The sequence below is a fragment of the Bufo bufo genome, chromosome 4 (genome assembly GCF_905171765.1).
Source record: "Bufo bufo chromosome 4, aBufBuf1.1, whole genome shotgun sequence".
NCBI lineage: Eukaryota > Metazoa > Chordata > Amphibia > Anura > Bufonidae > Bufo > Bufo bufo.
Window position 1 is genome coordinate 463601599 of NC_053392.1, and position 26045 is coordinate 463627643.

Below are 26045 nucleotides of genomic sequence, written 5' to 3' on the forward strand. Positions count from 1 at the left end.
TGTTCATTAACTAATTGTGTGGAATATCTGCATGACTTGATGTAATCTATTAGCCTTTTTTTGTGGTTTCAGTTATAGCTGAATGATTATTCCATTTCTATCTCTTTGCATTATGATTGCTTGTTTGCTTACTTTCAGTCCCATGACTATGAATCATAATGATAGTTTCAGGCATTTACTGCGTGTAATTTCCTCTTTTCAACACAAATGAACAGTGTCTATAACTTGATACTATCTCTGGATAATGTGCTAAAACTGGCAAAGCAGCACACAGTTTCTAGAATATAAGATAACATAAGATCATTGAATAAGCCAGGTACAGCTTCAAAACTTCAGAGGAATATAGATTCATGCAGGAGGCCAATGATTGAGCAGTCATGTGAGCAACTGACGAGGCGTCATCACTTCTGGTCCGACAGGTTCCTACACCACTGAGGTGGAATGGGGGGACCTCTAGCAGGTGATTAATGTGTTATTCTTTGTTTTGTAAGCCCCTCTGCTCCCTTAGTTTGTGAAAACTCCCGGACAACTGCTTTCAATACAGATCCCAATTTCAGACTCCACTGTCAAATACCAACTTAATAGCAAGGTGAATTTTTCACAGATTTGCCCATGTCTAACCATGCCATACAAAGAAAAGAAAAAAATTGTAGGTGCTTCCCACTCTAACAAATGGCAGCCATTACAGTGACAGGTGGACCATTTTCGGCAGACTCTGAATGACATATAAATCGATTTAGTGTGTAATTAGCCTACTGCTACTTGTCTTCCTCTTTTGCCGGCCTGCCTGGGTGTAAGAATACAGAATAAAAGTGACAGTAACTGGTTAGCTAAACATATGGACATGATCCCTAAAACATTATACAATTTTTTTTTCTTTGGATATTATTTTCTGGATATTTTAGAGGTTGTTTAATAAAATATTAGTTTTAAGGAACATGCCCATATGTTTCGCTAATTTGAGATTTGAAAAATATGACTGGCTCTCAACTATTTACTTATTCAACAAAAAACAATTAATATACACATAATAATATTAAATATATCCCTATTTGGTATGAAACCCAATTTCCTTTCTAATTCATATACCAAAAGCGCTTTGTGTTAATAATCATTACATACATAGAATGACCCAGATCCCTCAAGCGGCGCTCTGGCATGAAAAATAAAATTCAATGGTAAAAAAAGAAATTAAATGAATTAAAAAAATGTAAAATAATAGGCTGAAAAATATTCGGACATATAATTGGACGGCGTTTCAGTTGTAAACAATAGTAGATTTTGTTTCGTATTGATGTAATAGACACTTTAGCCGCGACTCGCCCCACAGGACCTATGCGTTATTTGCTGCTGTGTCTGTATTAGGCGCTTCTTGTAGCTACAGGATTCGTATTTGTCCCACGTTTCAAATATACAGTGTCCATATTTTGAATTATAGCTGACATTCCTTATGGCGTTAAAGCCATATAAACTGTGTTAGTAGCTACTAGAGAGTGCACACGTTTATATTGTTGAGCTGCAATGTTCACATTACAACCGGACAGATTTGTATTACTCACGGCCGCGAGATATCTTCTGAAGTTGCGGCTTACGTAATCAGCTGCCGGCTGTGCCTTCCTCAGCTAGACTCGCTCTGCTCCCAGCTTTATTCACAATGTGTTCGCCGCTACTTCAGGTCTCCTTGCACGAAGACTAAGGAATTGCCAGAACGCCAGGTATCGATCAATCGTTATCTTGATTACTTCCTTATAAGTCGCCGTCCACACTGTCTTTGTGTCGGCCTTCACCAGACGCATTTTGGAACGACTGTGTTCCTTCCCCAGTGGTGTAAAATCAAATGAATATAAAATCTGGGATCTCATGATGGGTTCTTTCAAACTCTTTTGCCTAGGGTCAAATCCAGTAACTAGTTTGGATCATTCCACTCACGATGGTACATTTAATATATGTTTGTCCCATAGCGCATTCATATTCAATCATTTATCTCTCGCATGGTCTGTACAATAAATAGGGTTATATATTATTTAAAAATTTGCATACATTTAAAACAATTTTATACATTTTAATGACTACGTTACACAGCTGTATGTTATATCTTTAATGATGTGATAGCCCACACTTTTAACCCTGATTATCAATAGTGCCGCCTCCAGGTGTGGACTTCTCAAGCATATATTTGTAAATAATAGTATTTTTGCTCCTTTAATCATATTTATGAACTTCAATCCACATGGTGCGCCCTATATCAATGACTGCCTCTCACGCGGTCCATGGGGTAATGCAATACCGCGCCTTGGTGCAGCCTCCCACGTCGACATGCAATGATGTTTTACCTTTTTGCATCATTCACACGGTGCGTTTTATGTAAAGAACAGCCGCCAGCCTAATCCGTGAACTAAATGCAATGGTCATGACTCGAGGGCACATGTTTAATAGTGATATATTGAAGTGGCAGCTCTGGCTCAACACTCCGAATTGCCCAGCCGTCTGTCCCACAACAATACCATTCACTCACAGCGTCTCGTCAATTCTCATTTCGCTCAAACGATATAATCATTTAGATCCTATCCAGACGTCAGTATAAACATCGCCCTAAAAATGGCCTGATGCATGACTCAAATGAAATATCACTGAGCATCACCTTTTACTTTTGAATTGACAGTAACTAGTACCTGTTCTTTTCTCTCACAACATTGGAATTTGCAGAATTATGTCCCATACATCTGTAAAGCTTCCTAACGGGTGTGATAAGAAGTGTCCTGCTAAAAAAGGACCTACAGTATCACCAATCCTGACATTCTGTTTTACTAAATAATAAGGATTCTGGAGAAATCTAATCTTACGGGTCTCTGCTGTTCCAACCAGATCTTCAAGCACCTTGAATGTCAAAGACTCTGCTCTATTGCTTGGATGCACTCAGCTCACTTATTGACCTCAAACCTGTGCTGCCTGTCTGACCTCTGGCTTGGTCACAAACAGAGAACTGCTGCCAGCCCTGACCTTGGCCTCCATTATCTTCCTTCCTGTCTATCCAGGAAGCTTTGACCTGTGAGCTCTAAACAGAGGAGTCTATGACTCATCTATGTGTTCAAGGTTCTCATTAGGTTCAATGCCCTAGAAAAGCTAGAGCTATTTTTTTCCTAGCAGTTCCGAACCTATGACTGACTTATTTTTGATGGGTAGAATTTCCTGTAAATGATGGCAAGAAATAGCAAGCTTTACCGTGACAAGAGTGCCAGAACACGCTAGCTCATTTCTTTAGTTTTTCAGTTATGTTTATATTAAACTGATTATAAATTCTCTTCCAGTTTATGTTTCTTTGAATTTGGCTGAAGTGTGTGAAGTACATAGCTATTGGGCTCTTGCTAATCCTCCCATGGCTTATTAAAGGAAACCTGTCACCAGCGACCTACCTATCCAACTGTTTGCATAGAAACATAGCTGTTGTTCACTTGATTATAACGCAGTTTTTTTCTTTATTGACCTGAGGCTTCATTCCCGAGTTATGATGCCTTTATATAATATGCAAATTAGGCCTTTGGTACAATAAGGGCTTCACCATTGCTCTTGTTGCACCCAAGCTCCACTCCTTTCTGTAACTAGCCCCTCCCTCGCTGCTTTGTCACTGCAAGGCCATGTCAATCAAAGCAGCGAGGGAGGGGCTGACCACAGAAATGGGTAGAGCTTGGGAGTAACAAGTGCAACGTTGACGCCCTCATTGCACCAAAGGCCAAATTTGCATATTAAGAAAAAGTATCATAACGGAGCCTCAGATCAACAAAAGAAATACAGAGCTTTAATCAGGTGAACTACAGCTATGTGTTTGTGCAAACAGTTGGATAGGAAGGTTGCTGGTGACAGGTTCCCTTTAAAGGTGAAATCCAAGGGTGCCTTTACAGGTGGTAGAAAAATCTGCACTAGAATCGATATGTGCATATTTTTAGGTTCATGTGGATTTTGGTGTAGATTTCATTGTGGATTATGATTCCCCAACTGAAATCTATGGAGAAAGTAAGCTTTGAAACCGGTTTTCTGCAGCGGAACACAGATGCAAAATTTTTTGGAGTAGACATTTAAACTCCATAGGAATACGTGGGGAACCATTTATGATGCAGATTCTCCCGCAAATGTACTCTGCAACGTGTTACAGTACAGTTTACTTGTACATAATTACTCAATAGTGGCCTCTTTCACTACTTTAGTGTGTATATATATATATATATTATATATATATATATAAAACACTATATAAAAAGGAATGATGAGGCATGAAAGTGGACAAAAATCGAAAGACTTCTGCAATCATGAACCAAACCAATTCACACAAACCCCACTCCTGGTCTATTGCTGATAAATAATATTATCGAGAATTATTTTTCAGCAGGTCTAAAATATCTGTGGGACAAAGAGGTTTCATTTACTTGGTTAAAAGCAATTGTACTCGGATGTTCGACATCGTAAAGACTATAACCTACCAATTCAAAAGCTGCTGACCAAGTTGTGCAAAATCAGGCTGTCTCTGGCATCATCTTTGTAATATGAGTGAAGATTAACATGTTAAGACATCATTGATAAAATGGTTATATGGCTAAACATGCAAAAATCCCTATTTTTTTTTTTATAAAATACTGATTAAATGTGTGATTTAGGCACCCTGCACATAAAAAAAAGGCAGCCATGCAGAAATCAAAAGTACATCACAAATAGAACAAAGTGTTATACCGTAGTTCTATGGTCTTAAGTGGTCCCTGCTGGAGTAACGTGGTATTGCAGTTATATTCTACGTAATCATCCATCTTCAACATTTGCCAAGTACTGAACTAATATTTGCTACTCCTTGTCCTAAACAATAAACTACATTTTATTGCAAATTTTGCCTTTAGCAGATATGATAAGTCACTCCTAGTGGGAGTGCAGCTACCCAAAAATAACATACTACTACTTTATTGTGGCAACAATAATTTGTTAATTATTTTGGCTGCATTCATTGCCAGAGCTATTTGTCTATCATCAGTGATATTATCACCAATCTTTCTGGATACTGAGTGCATTAGCTAGTGCTTGGATCTTCCTCCAAACTACAATACTGTACTACAGTAGCACAAACAGAACTTGATTTGGTAAGAGGTGGATTTTACAGTCTACTCATTAGTCTGTTATCCTTAGCAGCGACACAAGCATTATTCAAAAACAGAGATACTTTGACAAGTGGTCAATTCTAACCCCAGATCTAAATCTGGGTCATGGTTAATTCTAAACCCAGATCTAAAGCTTATCAATATGCATAAATGTAACTGACAGGGTAGTGTTCAATCTGCGCACATGTGTCGGCTTCCTGTGTGTGAATTAGGGCTTGTACCTCTGTCTTCAGCACTGCTAGATTGAATAATATTTTCCTGCTTTGTGAGCTTCTGCATGGCTGTGTCCAATTGCTAATCAGCTGCTCCTATATACATGCCTGTTTCCTTCGGTCCTTGCATGAGCAATTGGTCTCTGCAGATCTTGCTAGGTCTCTTTAGTTAGTGAGAGCCTGTTATAGATCTAGTATCCGTTTCTCTGACTCCTGGTTCCTAACCTGTTCACCATACAGTTTCTTGTGACCTGGCATGACCATTGGATTGTTTCACATTTTCGTACCATCTCTGCTAGCCCTGACCTCTGCATGTTTCCTTACTGCATGTAATGTCTGTTCCCTCTGTGCCACACACCGGTGCCTCTGATCCACATAGATCAGCAGCCAAGCATACCTGGACTATTCCAATAGGTAGCAGCCTAGTGGCTCCTCTGCAGCGAAGTCCAGATCCCTGTATAGGGGTAAAAGGGTGAATAACAGGGTACTGCCAGGATAACGACCTTAAGTCTATCCCAAAGTCTAATCAGTTGGTTGGCACACTGGTTCCACAACCATTGTCTGTAACTGTTTGCTCAGACTATGGACATGGATCCTTCTGACCCAACTCATATGACTTTACCCGAAGAGCTGGCTCAAAAGAGTGACTGCTATGAACGACTGCTGGATTTTGTACACAACATGTCTATCCGCCTGAAGGTTTTGACTGATGCTGCAGCTTTACCTCCATTCTTGTCTGCTGGAGGGTACAGTCTATGTCTATCGCTACCTTTATGCTATGATAGAGATCCCAGGTTGTGTTGTCGTTTCCTTAACCAGTGTACAAATTCATTTTGAACTACAACCAAGGTAGCCTTTGTGATTTTGATCCTGTCTGGTGAGGCCCTTACCTGGGCTAATCAGTCATGGGAGGAATTTGTTCCTGTGACTGGTAATCTGAATGAGTTCCTATCCACTTTCTGCAGAGTCTTTGAAGAACATACTTCTTTTACCGCCTCCTCAGTTTTGCAACTTTGTCAGGGTGATCTGTTTGTCAGGCAATATGCCACGCAATTCCGTACCCTGTTCTCTGGGGTGATCAGTAATAATGAGGCTTTAGTGGCAGATTTCTGGGAGGGCCTTTCAGCTCATACATAAGAATGAACTGATGGGTCGTGAGGTCTGGCTACCCTGGAGGGTTTACTCTCTTTTGCTACCCACATTGATCTCCGGTTCCAGAAACGTGCCTAGAAAGTAGTCCATGAGACAGGAGCTCCACTGTTAGAGCCTTCTTTCCAGAGATCTCCGATTCCTCCTTCTTTGCCTGCACCAGAATCCAAGTGGATAGACTCAAATTGTCTGAAGAGGTGCTCCAACAACTTGCCTGTATTGAGGAGTTATGTCCACACTTGTTTTCACAAGGCGAAACTAGGAACCATAGAAGATATTGCACTAGGTGAAGACAAGCTCTCTACAATGTTGACCTCACCTGTATGTTTGTCTTTCGGTGCTACATGGTTTACCGTCCAGGCCTTCCTAGACTCTGGTTCAGCAGTAAGCTTACACAATCATTGTCCATAACAGGTGGAAAACACAGCAGCTGCAATGGGGCGCAACAACTAAAAGGGCCCAATTTCCCAAAGACTATGGAAGGTGATGTAGAAAATTGAAAGCAGTTCTGTTTTACTATGGAGTCCCATGGTTACCCTTATTATGTGTATTATCACTTCTGTGTCAATACTTTTTGCTTTTTCTGCTCTGTGACTATGTCATTACTGTACCCGGTATCATCATGTGTGTGTGTGTGTATCTGTATGTGATGCCATTCTAGGTATTTCCTATGCTATGAAGAAACAGACACATGGTGACCTTAAAGGGATTATCCACTTATTTATTTAATGTTATCTTGCTCACAGTGCTCACAGGCTGCCTGACAGTGCAGGCACAACTCCCGTACATTGTGGGTTAAAACCAGGCTAGGATCATGTGCCCTATGTACGGCACGTGATCCCAGAGGCGCCTACAAAATAATTGGACTGGGTGACGCAGCGCTTGCCCGGTAAGATAAAAAAAAATTCTCATAAGAAATTTGGATGAGTTGTACATACGGAATGTGATCATAGCCCAGGTTCAAGCCACAATGTATGGGGATTGCACCTATGCAGTCAGGCAACCTCGGTCACTGTGAGCTGTACGTGGCTAATGTACAACACGTGATCCTGGAGGTGCCCACAACATAATTAGACAAAGGAGTGCAGCACTCGTGCAGTAAGTTAAAGAAGACTCCCCACATAACCGGATAACCTATTTGTGTGCATTATCCCTGTACTGTTACATAAATGTATAATTTATGTGCTGGAACATCGATTAATAAATTATCCCTGTACAACAACATCACAGTGTTTATTGTCTCTGTATTGTGAGATCACAGTGTTTAACATCCCTGGACAATGACATCACAGTGTTTATTGCCTCTGTACTGTGACATCACTGTGTTTAATATCCCTGTACAATGACACAACAGGTTGGGGGGGGGGGGGGGGGGGGGACATAAAATACCCCACTCAACTGTCCACAGTCCTGCCACTGCTCTGTTCCTAGCCACTTCCCTTCCTCACAGGACCAGGATACAGTTTGGTCAGTCACAAGCCTCAGCAGTCACAGCAGTTTTAATGGTAAATCACTGTTACGTTCAAGGCGTTGTGACCGCTGGGGCATGTGGGGACAGGAAGCATCCAGGAATGAGCAGTGGTGGGAACGGACAGCTGAATGGGGTGTTTATGTTGAAGGGCACTGGCATGTCCCAACTTTTTGAAATGACTGCAAATGTGCAAGACCATTTGCTCTGAAGTTGTTGAACAATGAAAATGTTAAAAATAGATTCCTATGTACATATATGTAAATATTAATATGTAATAACCTACTATATTAATTACCAACAATATGTATACCTTGTTCGTAGCCTATCGCCAATAGAGCTGGTCCAGTTTCTAAGAAGACCAAATACTGGGCTTTCCTCATATTGCCTTGTGTACTGTGCGATGAGTTCTCGAACTACCACCTGAAAGAAAAAGTTTTTTTACTAAAGTTTATTGTGTGTTCATAGAGTTCACAGAGTTGAGATACGCATCAATTATTGCTCTAAAAAGGCAAACAAAAGGTTTCAAAAAGGAAAGACACAAATAGTGGTGTCCTTTTTTCATTTCAAAAGGGTTACTGTAAAAAACTAATTTATATACAGTAGGTCTGAACACTACTATTACATTATGAGACAACAGAAGGTAGATAACGTCTTCAAACCAAAGGTAAGGCATATAAATGAAATTTACTAGCTGGCATAGTGAAAGACTGTGCAGATACAATCTCATCTACAACTTCAGAAAGAGTCCAACTTCACTGCATTCTGACTATAAGTAGTAAAACGTTCTACCTCTGGCTTTTTATTTACTTATAAACTAAGATCTTTGTCAAGCTTTCAGCTGACAAGATGTAAGAACTATGAAGTGCCAGTAACAAAATATTGTTCTGCACCACCGGTTACATCAGTCAAAGATTAGGACAATTATCAGGAACAAAATGCTTGTACCTGATAATTACCTTTTGTATGAAGGTGCAGCCAATCACCAGATAAATAAGCAAAGTGCTATCTGTGATTGCATCTTTCATGTGGCAGCCAAACTCAACCATGTATAAACAGGAGATGTACTGCCAAAAACATGCAACATGAATGGGGGGGGGGGGGGGGGGGGGGGGGAACAATCGTAATATAAAGTAGACACCCTAAGGTATTCGCTGATGGGCATAGTGAGTTCATAGAACTTTTTATTTTTTGTCACAAGTTAGTGGAAAATGATGATTTATTTTTATTTTCTTACAAAGTCTCATATTCCACTAACTTGTGACAAGAAATAAAAACTTCCATGAACTCACTATGCCCATCACGAAATACCTTGGGGTGTCTTCTTTCCAAAATGGGGTCACTTGTGGGGTAGTTATACTGCCCTGGCATTTTAGGGGCCCTAATGCGTGAGAAGTAGTTTGAAATTCAAATGTGTAAAAAATGTCCTGTGAAATCCTAAAGGTGCTCTTTAGAATGTGGGCCCCTTTGCCCACCTAGGCTGCAAAAAAGTGTCACACATGTGGTATCGCCGTACTCAGGAGAAATAGGGCAATGTGTTTTGGGTTGTATTTTTACATATACCCATGCTGGGTGAGAGAAATATCTCTGTAAATGACAACTTTAAAAAAAATAAAAATTATACAAAGTTGTCAATTTACAGAGATATTCCTCTCACCCAGCATGGGTATATGTAAAAATACACCCCAAAACACATTGCCCTACTTCTCATGAGTACGCCGATACCACATGTGTGACACTTTTTTGCAGCCTAGGTGTGCAAAGGGGCCCAAATTCCAATAAGAATCTTTACGATTTCACAGCATTTTTTACGCATTTGGATTCCAAACTACTTCTCACGCTTTAGGTCCCCTAAAATGCCAGGGCAGTATAAATACTCCACAAGTGACCCCATTTTGGAAAGAAGACACCCCAAGGTATTCCGTGAGGGGCATGACGAGTTCCTAGAATATTTTTTTTTGGCACAAGTTAGCGGAAAATGTTTATTTTTTATTTTGTTTTCTCTTACAAAGTCTCACATTCCACTAACTTGTGACAAAAAATAAAATTTTACATGAACTCGCCATGCCCCTCACGGAATACCTTGGGGTGTCTTCTTTCCGAAATGGGGTCACATGTGGGGTATTTATACTGCCCTGGCATTTTAGGGGCCCTAAAGCGTGAGAAGAAGTCTGGAATATAAATGTCAAAATTTTTAAGCATTTGGATTCCGTGAGGGGTATGGTGAGTTCATGTCAGATTTTATTTTTTGTCACAAGTTAGTGGAATATGAGACTTTGTAAAAAAAAAAAAAAAAAAAAAAATCAATTTCCGCTAACTTGTGACAAAAAAATAAAAAATCTTCTATGAACTCGCCATGCCCCTCAAAAGTGATCTTTTTATAGCGCTGCAGCGATTTTCCGGTGTTTTTGCAGTGATCAGAAAAAAAAATATTCTGTCACTGCGGTGGGGCGGACTGAACGCAAGTGTGCGCACAAGATCAGGCCTGATCTGGCGAACACTGCGTTTTTTGTAGAGCCTATAGAACATGTCCTATTCTTGTCCGCAATTGCGGACAAGAAAAGGCATTTTCTATATAGTTCTGGCAATGTGCAGATCCGCAAAATGCGGAAAGAACATTGCCGGTGTCCGTGTTTTGCGGATCCGCGGTGTCCGTGTTTTGCGGATCCGCAAAACACATACGGACGTCTAAATGGAGCCTTACAGGGGGGTGATCAGGGAGTCTATATGGGGTGATCACCCCCCTGTAAGGCTCCATTCAGATGTCCATATGTGTTTTGCGGATCCGCAGATCCGCAAAACACATACTGACGTCTGAATGGAGCCTTACAGGGGGGTGATCAATGACAGGGGGGTGATCAGGGAGTCTAATATGGGGTGATCACCCCCCTGTCATTGATCACCCCCCTGTAAGACTCCATTCAGACATCTGTATGTGTTTTGCGGATCCGCAGATCCATGGATCTGTGGGTCCGCAAAACACATACTGACCACCCTGGAAGACTCCATTCAGACGTCCGTATGTGTTTTGCGGATCCGCGGGTCCGCAAAACACATACTGATGTCTGAATGGAGCCTTACAGGTGGGTGATCAGGGAGTCTATATGGGGTGATCAGGGGTTAATAAGTGACAGGGGGGGGTGTAGTGTAGTGGTGATTGGTGCTACTTACAGAACTGCCTGTGTCCTCTGGTGGTCGATCCAAGCAAAAGGGACCACCAGAGGACCAGGTAGCAGGTATATTAGACGCTGTTATCAAAACAGCGTCTAATATACCTTTAAGGGGTTAAAAAAATCGCATCTACAGCCTGCCAGCGAACGATCGCCGCTGGCAGGCTGCAGATCCACTCGTTTACCTTCGGTTCCTGTGAACGCGCGCTCCTGTGTGCCGGCTTGTCCAGGTGGAATGAATCGACTGCCTCCGGAACGCAATCCTGCGTTAGGCGGTCCGGAGGCGGTTAATTCATTCTGTAAATACATTGCATTACTTATCTTGCATTAACTATTCCGTTGGCTGCATCACTGATACAGCTTAATATGCATGAGTTGTTAAATGGGTTTTCCCACAATCATAATATATCACCAATTCACAGGGTCTCCATTAATTGCTAGTACAGGCAGTGCCGTTGCAAGGGGGGTGCGGGGGGTGCGGACCGCACCGGGTGACACCAGCAGGGCCGGCATTTACGAGTCATTTCTATTGCCGTCCTCAGGAGAGGGAAAGATGTGTCTGGGATTCGAACCCACGAGATATTCAGCTGTCAGCGATGCGATGCAGCCTCTTCCTGTGTCCCGCCCTGCCTGCATGTGTATAGATGTAGCAGAGCTGGGTTTGCTGGGGCAGCTGTCATATATAGAGATATAGCACTTTTTTTTTGGGGGGGGGGGAGGGGAGAGGCACTTGATACTGGCACTTTTGGGGGGAAGTGGCACTATGACAGCTGTCCCAGCACACTCAGCTCTGCTATATCTCTATATATGATAGCTGTCCCAGCACACCCAGCTCTGCTACATCTAATACACATGACAGCTGCACCAGCACACTCAGCTCTGCTATTTCTCTAAATATCTATCTACTGTATAGCAATACTTAGAGATATATAGATGTAGCAGAGCTGGGTGTGCTGGGGCAGCTGTCATGTGTATAGATGTAGCAGAGCTGGGTGTGTTTGCGCAACTGTCATGTAACGGGCTGGGTTTGCTGGGGCAGCTGTCATTTATAGAGATATAGCACTTTTGGGGGGGAGGAGAGAGGCACTTGATACTGGCACTTTTGGGGGGGGGGGAAGGGGTGGCACTATGACAGCTATCCCAGCACACTCAGCTCTGCTATATCTCTATATATGATAGCTGCCCCAGCACACCCAGCTCTGCTACATCTAATACACATGAAAGCTGCACCAGCTCTACTATATCTCTATATATGACAGCTGCCCCAGCAAACCCAGCTCTGCTACATCTATATACATGACAGCTGACCAAACACACCCAGCTCTGCTACATCTATACACATGACAGCTGCCTCAGCACACTTAGCTCTGCTATATCTCTATATATCTATCTACTGTATAGCAATACTTAGATACTGGCACTTTTTTTTGGGGGGGGGGGGGCACTATGACAGCTGTCCCAGCACACTCAGCTCTGCTATATCTCTATATATGATAGCTGCCCCAGCACACCCAGCTCTGCTACATCTAATACACATGAAAGCTGCACCAGCACACTCAGCTCTACTATATATAGAGCTGAGTGTGTTAGGGCAGCTGTCATGTGTATAGATGTAAACTTAGCCAGCTATAACAGTAGAAGTCTCATATTTTTTCAGTCAGTAGCAAGGCAGATCTTATGGCTGTGTGGTTAGGTGCTTTGCCTCTGATACAGAAGGCCGTGGGTTCGAATCCCAGCTAAATTAGAATACACAAGCACTGACTCCATATATGGACATACAGGGCGGGACACAGGAAGAGGCTGCATCGCATCGCTGACATGGAGGTAAGTATAAGTGTTTTTTTTTTTTTTAATACCCGACTGTTACTGCCATGGGGGAGCGGGAGGCACTTTATACTGGCACATGGGGGAGGGGGGTTGGCACCTGATACTGGCACTTGATACTGGTACTTTTGGGGGGGAGATGGCATGGCACTATGATACTGGCACATGGGGGGGGAGAGAGGCACTTGATACTGGCACTTTTTTGGGGGGGGGGGGGAGATGGCACTATGATACTGGGACATGGGGGTGGAGGAGAGAGGCATTTGATACTGGCACGTGGGGGGGGGTTGGCACTACTGGCACATGGGTGGGTTTGGCACTGATACTGGCACATGGGGGGGGAGAGGCACTTGATACTGGCACATGGTGGGGTTTGGCACTATGATACTGGCACATGGGGGGGGAGAGGCACTACGATACTGGGACATGGGGGGGAGAGAGGCACTTGATACTGGCAGATGGGGGGGTTTGGCACTATGATACTGGCACATGGGGGGGAGAGGCACTTGATACTGGCACATGGTGGGGTTTGGCACTATGATACTGGCACATGGGGGGGAGAGAGGCACTTGATACTGGCAGATGGGGGGGTTTGGCACTATGATACTGGCACATGGGGGGAAGGAGAGAGGCACTATGATACTGGCACATGGGGGTGGGAAGGAGAGAGGCACTTGATACTGGCACTTTTTTTTGGGGGGGGGGAGATGGCACTATGATACTGGGACATGGGGGGAAGAGAGGCACTTGATACTGGCACATGGGGGGTTTGGCACTATGATACTGGCACATGGGGGGGGAGAGAGGCACTTGATACTGGCAGATGGGGGGGTTTGGCACTATGATACTGGCACATGGGGGGAAGGAGAGAGGCACTATGATACTGGCACATGGGGGTGGGAAGGAGAGAGGCACTTGATACTGGCACTTTTTTTTTGGGGGGGGGGAGATGGCACTATGATACTGGGACATGGGGGGAAGAGAGGCACTTGATACTGGCACATGGGGGGTTTGGAACTATGATACTGGCACATGGGGGGTGGGAAGGAGAGAGGCACTTGATACTGGCACATTGGGGGGGTAGATGGCACAATGATACTGGGACATGTGGGGGGGGGGGAGAGGCACTTGATACTGGCACATGATGGGGGAAGCATCTATTGGGACACTTACTGGCACATTATTGGGGGGCATTATGGGAGACACTAGGCCGGCAGCCTATCAGAGGCCAGACACTGAGGGCATCTACTGGGGCACTATATATGGGGCATTTTATACTGGTACATTATGGGGGGCACTAGCAGGAAGGGGGAGAGGAGCACTATGGGGGAATTTACTGGCGGCACTATATAGGGGTATTTTATACTGACACACTATGGGGGCACTATGGGGACATTAGCTCAACTGGGGGCATTACAAGGGGGTATTTTTGCACTGTCACATTATAAAGAGAATTATTTCTACTGGGGGGGGCATTATGGTGGGCTTTATTACTCCCCCATGGTATGACCCCCTAGTAGCAGCACCAGCCTCTCCCTGCTCTGCTATCCCTCTGCCCCTTCTCCAAATCCTTATTATGAAGTCTTTCTCATTAGGAAAAAACACAACATCAGCTCCGCCGAGCCCCCGGCCAAGTGCTGAAGTGGCGTCCGAGATCCCCAAGGGCCAAGCCAAGTAATTGTACGTTTTCATGTGGAATATGTTTGTTATACAGATATAGCATACACTGTGCCACACAATATACAGTATACCGCTACACTGTGCCACACAATATACAGTATACCGCAACACTGTGCCACACAATATACAGTATACCGCTACACTGTGCCACACAATATACAGTATACCGCTACACTGTGTAGTCTGTTCTATAAGCACCATTGTTTTGTGGCGGCGGACAGAAAATAATCTGGAAGTGCCCCTCCCAAGACCAGGCTCTGACTGCTAGGGGGGGGGTCTGCTGAGCTAAGGAATGCCCCCTATGGCAGTAGTACCACCATAGCCCCCATATATGGCTTAAAAATTATTGCTTCGGGGGGGGGGGGGGGGGGTGACACCATTTTCTACCGCACCGGGTGACACCAGCCCTAGCAACGCCACTGAGTACAGGGGTCCTAAGGTCCCCGTTCCCCTGACTGTTTTTGTAGCACCCATGGAGTGTTATGGAGTTGCAGTGGGCATGATTTGCTGCCAATCTATACATTTGCCTACTCACCACAGTGACGCTGTAGTGACCAGTGGGTGTCCTAAAGGTGGGGCCTCTGGCCATCTACCAGATTACCAATGTTGCAGAACTGGTGATTTGCACTGGTAATATGCATTCTGGGAAGCTTCACATTACCACAAGACACTGTACAGCAGGGGTGCACAACGTTTCCTGGTTGGGGGCCACATTGCCAGACTGAACCAATGACGAGGGCCGAAATAAAAATTTAAAGGTGTATTAACAACTGAAATATTGTACTTATGGCATATTGAACACACTAGTTACACTTCCAGGACTCCCATATAATGGGAGAAATACATGAAAAATACATGTGAGCAGCCACAAGAAATAGGCATACATGTCTGTTACCAGATGGTTGGGGGCCGCACAGAATGGTATCAAGGGCCGCAGGTTGTGCACCCCTGCTGTACAGTAATCGGATGTACCTGAGCTAAACTGTTAGAAGTTACAAGTTTGTAATCTGTTTCAATAAGCCCCGCAGTAAATGTATAATAGGAAACAAAACTGCGTTCCACCTGACGTAAAAACTATAAACAGCACAGAGTTTTTTTTTTATATTGTGGGCAGTGTATATAATCCATAAGAGGACTATTGAACTTACTGCTGGTTTCATGAGTGGCAAATAGGTTATAATAGGCGTCATCATCTTAAAGAGACTAATAAACCAGAACAATGACACTATCATTTTCAAAGGTGTGTGTAAAGCCTGTACTACACTGCCCGATGTTCGGGCAGAGAGAACGGCAATGGCGGATAACTGATCCATAAGCGCTAGTTTGCATCAACCTGATTACACAGGCCGATGCGAACTGAACATGAGGAACTATTGATATCATTCAGTCCTGTTTATTATCTGCCGGACATCTCTGATTACACGGGGAGGTGTGCTGCTGATAATCAGACATCCTTCATTCTGATGAAAGATTGGTTGCTATGGGCAACTAAGCCAGTTCTACTTTGCACTGTTCCCCACTGTATGTCCTGTTTGATCATGTTTATGTCTTGTACCATTGTTGAATAAACCGTTTATTTTTGCCTTTTCCATGTACTGAATTCTTGTCTGAGTACACTTGTGATACATTCAATGGTTACCCTTAACCCCTGAATGTGACAGGGACATGGGGCACTGAATGCAACTTGCAGCCCTTGGATAGAGTTATGGGCCACATCTGGAGCCTAATATATTGTGGTGAGGTGACCTCTGCTTTGAGGGTCTGTTCATAATGGTGTACAGAAAAACATAGACACCACTTGATGGCAACTGTTTTCTGAATTATATTTTTTTGTTACAAGCAGCACGAGTTATACCCTTTTTCTACATCACATTACTGTACAGTCGTGGCCAAAAGTTTTGAGAATTACATAAATATTGGAAATTGGAAAAGTTGCTGCTTAAGTTTTTATAATAGCAATTTGCATATACTCCAGAATGTTATGAAGAGTGATCAGATGAATTGCATAGTCCTTCCTTGCCATGAAAATTAACTTAATCCCAAAAAAACCTTTCTACTGCATTTCATTGCTGTCATTAAAGGACCTGCTGAGATCATTTCAGTAATCGTCTTGTTAACTCAGGTGAGAATGTTGACGAGCACAAGGCTGGAGATCATTATGTCAGGCTGATTGGGTTCACAGGCAAGGATATTGTGGCTACTAAGATTGCACCTCAATCAACAATTTATAGGATCATCAAGAACTTCAAGGAAAGAGGTTCAATTCTTGTTAAGAAGGCTTCAGGGCGTCCAAGAAAGTCCAGCAAGCGCCAGGATCGTCTCCTAAAGAGGATTCAGCTGCGGGATCGGAGTGCCACCAGTGCAGAGCTTGCTCAGGAATGGCAGCAGGCAGGTGTGAGCGCATCTGCACGCACAGTGAGGTGAAGACTTTTGGAAGATGGCCTGGTGTCAAGAAGGGCAGCAAAGAAGCCACTTCTCTCAAAAAAAAACATCAGGGACAGATTGATCTGCAGAAAGTATGGTGAATGGACTGCTGAGGACTGGGGCAAAGTCATATTCTCCGATGAAGCCTCTTTCCGATTGTTTGGGGCATCTGGAAAAAGGCTTGTCCGGAGAAGAAAAGGTGAGCGTTACCATCAGTCCTGTGTCATGCCAACAGTAAAGCATCCTGCGACCATTCATGTGTGGGGTTGCTTCTCATCCAAGGGAGTGGGCTCACTCACAATTTTGCCCAAAAACACAGCCATGAAAAAAGAATGGTACCAAAACACCCTCACACAGCAACTTCTTCCAACAACAGTTTGGTGAAGAACAATGCATTTTCCAGCACGATGGAGCACCGTGCCATAAGGCAAAAGTGATAACTAAGTGGCTCGGGGACCAAAACGTTGACATTTTGGGTCCATGGCCTGTAAACACCCCAGATCTTAATCCCATTGAGAACTTGTGGTCAATCCTCAAGAGGCGGGTGGACAAACAAAAACCCACTAATTCTGACAAACTCCAAGAAGTGATTATGAAAGAATGGGTTGCTATCAGCCAGGAATTGGCCCAGAAGTTGATTGAGGGCATGCCCAGTCGAATTGCAGAGGTCCTGAAAAAGAAGGACCAACACTGCAAATACGGACTCTTTGCATAAATGTCATGTAATTGTCGATAAAAGCCTTTGAAACGTATGAAGTGCGTGTAATTATATTTCACTACATCACAGAAACAACTAAAACAAAGATCTAAAAGCAGTTTAGCAGCAAACTTTGTGAAAACTAATATTTGTGTCATTCTCAAAACTTTTGGCCACGACTGTACAGTACCTATTGTCGAGACTACACCTCACACAATGCACAGCAGCAATTTGAAATATGTGCTGTGCCCTGAAAAACTACGATGATCCTGTGTAAGTGCCACTGTATTTTTGACCACCGGGATTTGATTATATATACAGACCAGAGAATCTTATTTTTTACAGTCTGTGAGTCCTTCAGGTGCTTTTGGGCAAACTTCCATTTGTCTTTTACTGAGGAGAGGCTTCCTTCTGGCTACACTGCCATAATGCCCAGATTGTAGGAATGCTGCAGTGATGGTTGACCTTCTGGAAGTTTCTCCCATCTGCATACAAGATCTTCGGAGCTCAGAGTGACCAATGGGCTCTTGGTCACCTCTCTTACCAGGGTCCTTTCCCCCTGATTACTTAAAGGATAACTGTCATGTTTTCATTAAAAAAAATCTATTTTAGCATGTGTTAGTGCTGAAGCAGCCACCTTGATGCCTGGTAGATGGGCCTGACACACTGTCACGGGCTATGGTGTACGCTGTGACACTGTTGCAACACTTGCGGTTACGTGTTTGGTATGCTTGTGTGTGCACTTCCCCTTTAGGTTGTAGCCTCCCTATGTCTGGTGCTGTAAGGGTTTACTCCCTGACTGGGTGTGGTCACTTGGCTTATATCTTCTGTGGTTTCGTGGCTGGAGTCAGTGATACTTCAGCTTTTGTTGGTGCTGGAGCTCTGCTCCAGTCCAGGGTGTTCCATCTGTCCAGTGAGGGCCACCATTGTGTTAATCAATGTCATCCCGGTGTCTCCTTCCCTTCCTGTCCCTATTTGTATGGAGTGGGTTATGTTCAGGGTGTTTGTATGTCTAGTTTGGTGTTACATGTCTGGTGGTGTTTGGTGTCCAGCATGTTTGCTAGGCATTCCCTTGTCTCATGTTTATTGCAGCTATGGGTGTTCTGGGTTCCTTTGTGTTGCTCCAGGGGCTGGCGGCAGTCGTAGAGAGACAACCTTGCTCTGACGCTGAATCTTACTTCCCCTTGTCCATGTCTCAGTGGTTTTGTCACTTGTGTTGTGTGCTGGCTGCATTCCTGTGGTGTACTGGCTGTGTGCTGGTTGGGAATGCTTGCTCGCAGCAACCTTGTGTGAACTGGGTCTGAGGTGGACTCAGTGTTCAGTGCGGTCTCTCTGAGCTGTATGGTGGCTGGCTGCCTGGTTTCTAGGTGGTTACGGGGGCTGGCAGCAGTCTATTAGAGACTTGCTTGCACTGACGCTGATCCTGTTACTCCCCCCCCCCCCCCCCCCCCCCCCCGCCCTGTTGTTTTTTGGGTGTTCTGTTTAGTTCCCCTTTTTTTTGTTGTTGGGGGGGGGGGCGGCTTTGAGGGGTGGGAGTGTCACGGCCTAAGGTGTACGCTGTGACACTGTTGCCACACTTGCAGTTGCCCGTATGCTTGTGTGTGCACTTCCTCTTTAACCTGTTCAGGACACAGGGCGTACCGGTACTCCCTGATGTCCTGGTACTTAAGGACACAGGGCATACTGGTACGTCCTGAGAATTTACGATCACCGCAGCGCCGCCGATGGTGATCAGAACAGATTGCCTGCCGAAATCATTCAGCAGGCACTCTGTACCAATGTCCAGGGGGTCTTGTGACCCCCCCAATGTTGGCGATCGCAGAAAACCGCAGGTCAATTCAGACCTGCGATTTTCTGCGTTTCCGAGTTATTCGGGTCTTTGATGACCCGATAACCCGGAAAGGACGGTGATCGGTGGTGTGATTATACACCATCAATCACCGTCCTGCGATCCTGTGAAGTGGCGATCACGCCACCTCTCAGGATCGCCTGCGATTGGTCCCCATGCGGCATGTGGACGGAGCGCGGCAAGTTTGAATCTCCGCCGCTGCTCTCCCCGCTCATTCCGGTCCGTGGAGCGGGGAGAGCAACAGGAGATCGCGCTGCCCACCGACATTGTGAGTTTTTGGTGCCATCAGGCATCTTAGGAGGCAGGGGCAGGCAGGTAGTGGGAGGTGTAGGCAGGGGTAGTTAGGGCAAGTTTAGAGTTAGATTAGGTTAAAAAAAAACAAAAAACTTTTTTTGGTCTGTGAGCCCCCTGATCGGGTGTCTGGGGTCCACAGCAGTTAGCTGTGTGACCCTAGACCCCCCCCAGGGGTGCTGAGGCTTCCCCCCCCCCCCCACACTTTTTGGGGGTGAAAGTTTATTTATTTTTTCTCTGCATCCGCTAACTGTGGCCGGCACTCTTTGCGTCCGGCCACTGTTAGCGCATCGCCCACCCCGCCCCACAGCGCATTAGTATTTTTTATTTTATTTTTTTGACTTTTTTTAGTTAGGGATCTTTTTTTTTATAGCTATAGGGTAAGTGCGTGAACACCCGTGCACCACACACACGCACACCTAATAAAGTTTTCCATGCACGCACGCACACACACAAGCAGACACACACTCCCCGATGGCCCGCCGGACATTCTCGGCCGAGTAGGCATATGCCCTCCTTGCCTCCGAGAGCCCCAGAGAGGATGAGGATGACCCCACGTTCCTGTTGTCATCTGCATCCTCCTCATCATCAAGCTTGATGATGAGCCCCCAAGGCGGCGGAGACGCCGCCAGGCGGATCGAGGGGACCCACATGCTAGGAACCCTGTGGCCCAGCCTAATACAAGCAGCTCTGGGGCTCGTACTAGTTTTCCGGCCCAACAGGTCAGTCCACCTGAGCCCCATGCAGGTGGACTCGTTTGGTGTACCCCAGAGAACTTTGAGCCCGCGATTCCTGATTTTGTTGGTGAATCAGGAATTCAGATTTACACAGTGGGCTTCACTTAATACCACTTTTTCAGTCTTTTTTTCAGTGGTGAAGCAGACGAACCTGTACGCCCAACAGTTCGTCGCTCAACACCCGGGCTCGTTTTTGCTTTGTTAGTGGAAAAAATGGGTTCAAATGGAAAAATTGGCCAAAAAATTAAATACTGAAATTTTATCCCCATTTGCCAATAACTCTTGTGGAGCACCTAAAGGGTTAACATAGTTTGTGAGATCAGTTTTGAATACCTTGAGGGGTGTAGTTTCTTAGATGGGGGTCACTTTTAGGGAGTTTCTACTGTAGGGCTGCATCAGGGGGTCTTGAAATAGGACACAGTGAGAATAAACCGGTCCATAAAAATAGCCTCCCAAAACCCACACGGCGGGGTGTAGAGGGAAAGGAGCGCCGTGTGGGTTTTGGGAGGCTGTTTGGGAGGCTGATTTTTATGGACTGGTTTATTTACACCGTGTCCTATTTCAAGACCCCCTGATGCACCCCTAGTGTACGACCACATATGGGGTGTTTCTGTAAACAGCAGAGTCAGGGCAATAAAGATACAGTCTTGTTTGACTGTTAAAGGGTTTCTACCACTTCATTTTCACATAATTAGCTTTCAGACACTAGCGATCCGCTAGTGTCTGCTCTCTCAAACAATCCTAATATAACTGTTTATTGTGCCGTTTCGCTAAAAATCGAACTTATATAGATATGCTAATGAGCCTCTAGGTGTTATGGGGGCGTCATTAGCACCTAGAGGCTCGGTCTACCTTCACAAAATGCCGCCGCCCAGCGCGTCCCTCCAGCCCGCCCATCTCCTCCGGAATGCGTTCAAGCGGACGAATTCACGCGCATGCGCCGTGCGCGTGTCTGTATTCAGCGCATGCGCAGTGAATGTCTGACCGCTTCCCTGCACAGACATCTCCACTGCGCCTGTTCCTCGGAGCACTATGACGTCATCGGCGCAGGCGCAGTGGAGATGTCTGAGCAGGGAAGCGGTCAGACATTTACTGCGCATGCGCCAAATACAGACGCGCACGGCGCATGCGCGAGAATTCGTCCGCTTGATCGCATTCCGGAGGAGATGGGCGGGCTGGAGGGACGCGCTGGGCGGCGGCATTTTGTGAAGGTAGACCGAGCCTCTAGGTGCTAATGACGCCCCCATAGCACCTAGAGGCTCATTAGCATATCTATATAAGTTCGATTTTTAGCGAAACGGCAGCACAATAAACAGTTATATTAGGATTGTTTGGGAGAGCAGACACTAGCGGATCGCTAGTGTCTGAAAGCTAATTATGTGAAAACGAAGTGGTAGAAACCCTTTAACCCTTGATTTGTTAGTGGAAAAAATGGGTTCAAATGGAAAAATTGGCCCAAAAATGTAATTCTGAAATTTCATCCCCATTTGCCAATAACTCTTGTGGAGCACCTAAAGGGTTAACATAGTTTGTGAGATCAGTTTTGAATACCTTGAGGGGTGTAGTTTCTTAGATGGGGTCACTTTTAGGGAGTTTCTACTGTAGGGGTGCATCAGGGGGTCTTGAAATAGGACACGGTGTAAATAAACCGGTCCATAAAAATAAGCCTTCCAAAACCCACACGGCGCTCCTTTCCCTCTACACCCCGCCGTGTGGCCGTAGAGTAGTGTACGACCACATATGGGGTGTTTCTGTAAACAGCAGAGTTAGGGCAATAAAGATACATTCTTGTTTGGCTGTTAACCCTTGCTTTGTTAGTGGAAAGATTCTGAAATTTCATCTCCATTTGCCAATAACTCTTGTGGAGCACCTAAAGGGTTAACAATGTTTGTAAAAATCAGTTTTGAATACCTTGAAGGGTGTAGTTTCTAAAATTGGGTCATTTTTGGGTGGTTTCTATTATGTAAGCCTCACAAAGTGACTTCAAACCTGAACTGGTCCCTAAAAAAAAGGTTTTTTGAAAATTTCCAAGATTTGCTTCTAAACTTCTTAGTCTTGTAACGTCCCCAAAAAATAAAATGGCATTCCCCAAATGATCCAAACATGAATAGACATATGGGGTATGTAAATTAATAACTATTTTTGGAGTTATTACTATGTATTGTAGAAGTAGAGAAATTGAAAGTTAGAAATTTGCTAATTTTTCCAAAATTTTGGTAAATTTGGTATTTTTTTTATAAATAAAAATGAATTTTTTTTTACTCAATTTTACCAGTGTCATGAAGTACAATATGTGATGAAAAACCAGTCTCAGAATGGCCTGGATAAGTCAAAGCGTTTTAAAGTTATCACCACTTAAAGTGACACTGGTCAGATTTGCAAAAAATGGCCTGGTCCTTAAGGTGAAATAAGGCTGTGTCCTGAAGGGGTTAAGTTGTAGCCTCCCTCTGTCTGGTGCTGTAAGGCCTATTGCACACGACCGTATGGCTTTTTCAGTGTTTTGCGATCCGTTTTAAACGGATCCGTTGTTCCGTTTTTTGTTTCCGTTTTGTTTCCGTTTCCGTTCCGTTTTTCCGTTCCGTTTTTCCGTATGGCAAATACAGTATACAGTTATTTCATAGAAAAAATTGGGCTGGGCATAACATTTTCAATAGATGGATCCGCAAAAAACGGAACGGATACGGAAGACATACGGATGCACTTCCGTATGCATTCCTTTTTTTTGCGGACCCATAGACTTTAATGGAGCCACGGAACGTGATTTGCGGCCAAATATAGGACATGTTCTATGTTAAAACGGAACGGAAAAACGGAAACGGAATGCATACGGAGTACATTCCGTTTTTTTTGCGGACCCATTGAAATCAATGGCTCCGTATACGGACCGTATACGGACCGCAAAAAACGGCCAGTAAACGGGAAAAAAAAACGGCCGTGTGAAAGAGGCCTAAGGGTTTACTCCCTGACTGGGTGTGGTCACTTGGCTTATATCTTCTGTGGTTTCCTGGCTGGAGTCAGTTATACTTCAGCTGTTGTTAGTGCTGGAGCTCTGCTCCAGTCCAGGGTGTTCCATCTGTCCAGTGAAGGCCACCCTTGTGGTCATCAATGTTATCCCGGTGTCTCCTTCCCTTCCTGTCCCTATTTGTATGGAGTGGGTTATGTTCAGGGTGTTTGTATGTCTGGTGGTGTTTGGTGTCGAGCGTCCAGCATGTTTGCTAGGCATTCCCCTGTCTCATGTTATTGCAGCTATGGTTGTCCTGGGTTCCTGTGTGGTTTGTGGTGTGTGCTGTGTCCTTTAATGTTGGTGTGGACAGCAGCACTTGTGCACGGGTTCCAGTCAGCGTGTCTGTGGCAGGTAAGTGTGTTATTGGTTTCACTTACCTGCCATCTCCTTATGGTGTATGTGTTCCCCTCTCCTTGCAGCCTGGCCTCAGATAGAGACTCCTGTTCCTCCATGACTGGGATGAACAGGTCATCTCTTCCCTGCTCCTTGGTGAGGGACTACCAGGGCGACTTAGGGTCTCTAGGAATCCTGTGTATGAGTCGTGCTACCATCGGGGTCCGCTCATACGGTGAGGAGTCAGGGAGAGGATTAGGGACGCTGTAGGAGGTGACCTGCTCCCTTATTACTCCTTTTGGCCAGGCTGATCCCCTTTTACCCTTTGACACCGCACGGTGGTGGTATTCCCCATTCCCCGCCGTGACACACACGTTTGATCAAATATGTGACCCATTTATAGTCGGTATTGTACCACTTTTATCTAGAATGACCCCCATTTCTTAGCTCTATTGTTTGTATGTATAATGGTGTGCAGCCATTTTATTTTTTATAATCATGTTTGCTTCATGGATATGCACCTGTGATTCTGAAGGTTCTAGTCTAAAGTCTTTTGTAGTGCTGCAGCAGCACTATGCATAAAACAATCTTTAGTTTCTTCACATACCGCCGTTTTCCTTGAGTTTTCCCCTTAGTTACGGCTGTCTTGAATCTTATCCACAATATGAGGATCTTCTCAAGATGGCTCCTCTGCCAGTTCTCTGAGGTCATAACTGCCTTCCCTCACTTCACATACACACTTGCTGTAGCCAGCAGCTTCCTGCCAGCCAATCAGATTGGATTACTGAAAGACACGCCTCCTCACTCTGAAGCCTAATGCAGTTTGAAGGAATGCCCCTCTGTCTTCTGTTTACATTAAGTTGGGAGACAGATGAGCCCTACCAACGGTCTTTTAGGGGAGCAGTGGAAAGGGACAGTAGACATTAATGAAAGCTGTTATTATAAGGTAATTACAGATCTTTTAGCAATCATTGACAGACTAACTCAGGTATACATGCCTAGCTCTAATAGAGGGAACAAAAGCACGCTCCAAGTTCTGTGATACTATACTGCGCAGTAGTGCAGCCTAGTATCGATAAAAGGCAAAAGTATCGATTAGGTATCGATATTTCGATACCCGCAACAATCCTATTTCAAACTTCCTCCATTTAAGAATTGTGGAGGCCACTGTGTTCTTGGGAACTTTCATGGCAGCAGACATTTTTGTATTTGTACCTTTCTCCAAATCTGTGCCCGTCTCTGAGCTCTACAAAGCTGTACAGGCAGTTCTTTCCACCTCATGGCTTGGTTTTTGCTCTAATATGCTTTGACAGCTGTGAGACCCTTTTAAAGACATGTCAAATTAACTGAACCTACCACAGGTGGATGCCAACGAAGATGAAGAAACATCTCAAAAATGATCAAGAGAATTGGGAGGCCCCCAAAGCTAAATTTCATGTGTCATGGCAAACGGTCTGAATACTTATGTCCATGCTTCCTTTTTTCCTTTTTAATAAAGTTGCAGAAATTAATTCCAGACAATCGTTTCCTTAATCTATCAGTGTAAAGCAGTGATGGCCAACCTACGGCCCGCGAAGCCGTGCCATGCAGCCCGCGCAGTGACCAGGATTTATCAGCGTAGGGCGCGCTGCGAACGGCACAGGCAGCAAAGCAATGCTACCTGTGCCTGCAATCTCCCCGCCCAGCGCCGCCTCCTAGCTAATTTATTCACTGCACTTGCCTCTGTGAAATTGAAGAGAAGCGCCGTAATCTCGCACAGGGGCACTGGCAGAGGCATCGAAGTGCACATGCACCGTCTTCCTGGCCTCTGCCAGTGTGCCTCTGCGAGATTACGGCACTTCTCTTCAATTTCACAGAGGCAAGTGCAGTGAATAAATTCGCTAGGAAGCGGCTCTGGGTGGGGGGGATATCTGTGGACGGCACTGAAGGGGGGGGGATATCTGTGGACGGCACTGAAGGGGGGGGGATATCTGTGGACGGCACTGAAGGGGGGGATATCTGTGGACGGCACTGAAGGGGGGGATATCTGTGGACGGCACTGAAGGGGGGGATATCTGTGGACGGCACTG

The 26045-nt window shown here is 44.8% G+C and overlaps 1 protein-coding gene across 1 annotated transcript in view; it reads right to left on the reverse strand.

The window, feature by feature from the left end:
• ACOXL (acyl-CoA oxidase like) overlaps positions 1–26045 on the reverse strand; it is a 625524-nt gene that overhangs the window by 240398 nt on the left and 359081 nt on the right. The window contains 1 exon segment of the mRNA XM_040429469.1: positions 8281–8390. Coding sequence (XP_040285403.1) covers positions 8281–8390 — 110 coding nt within the window.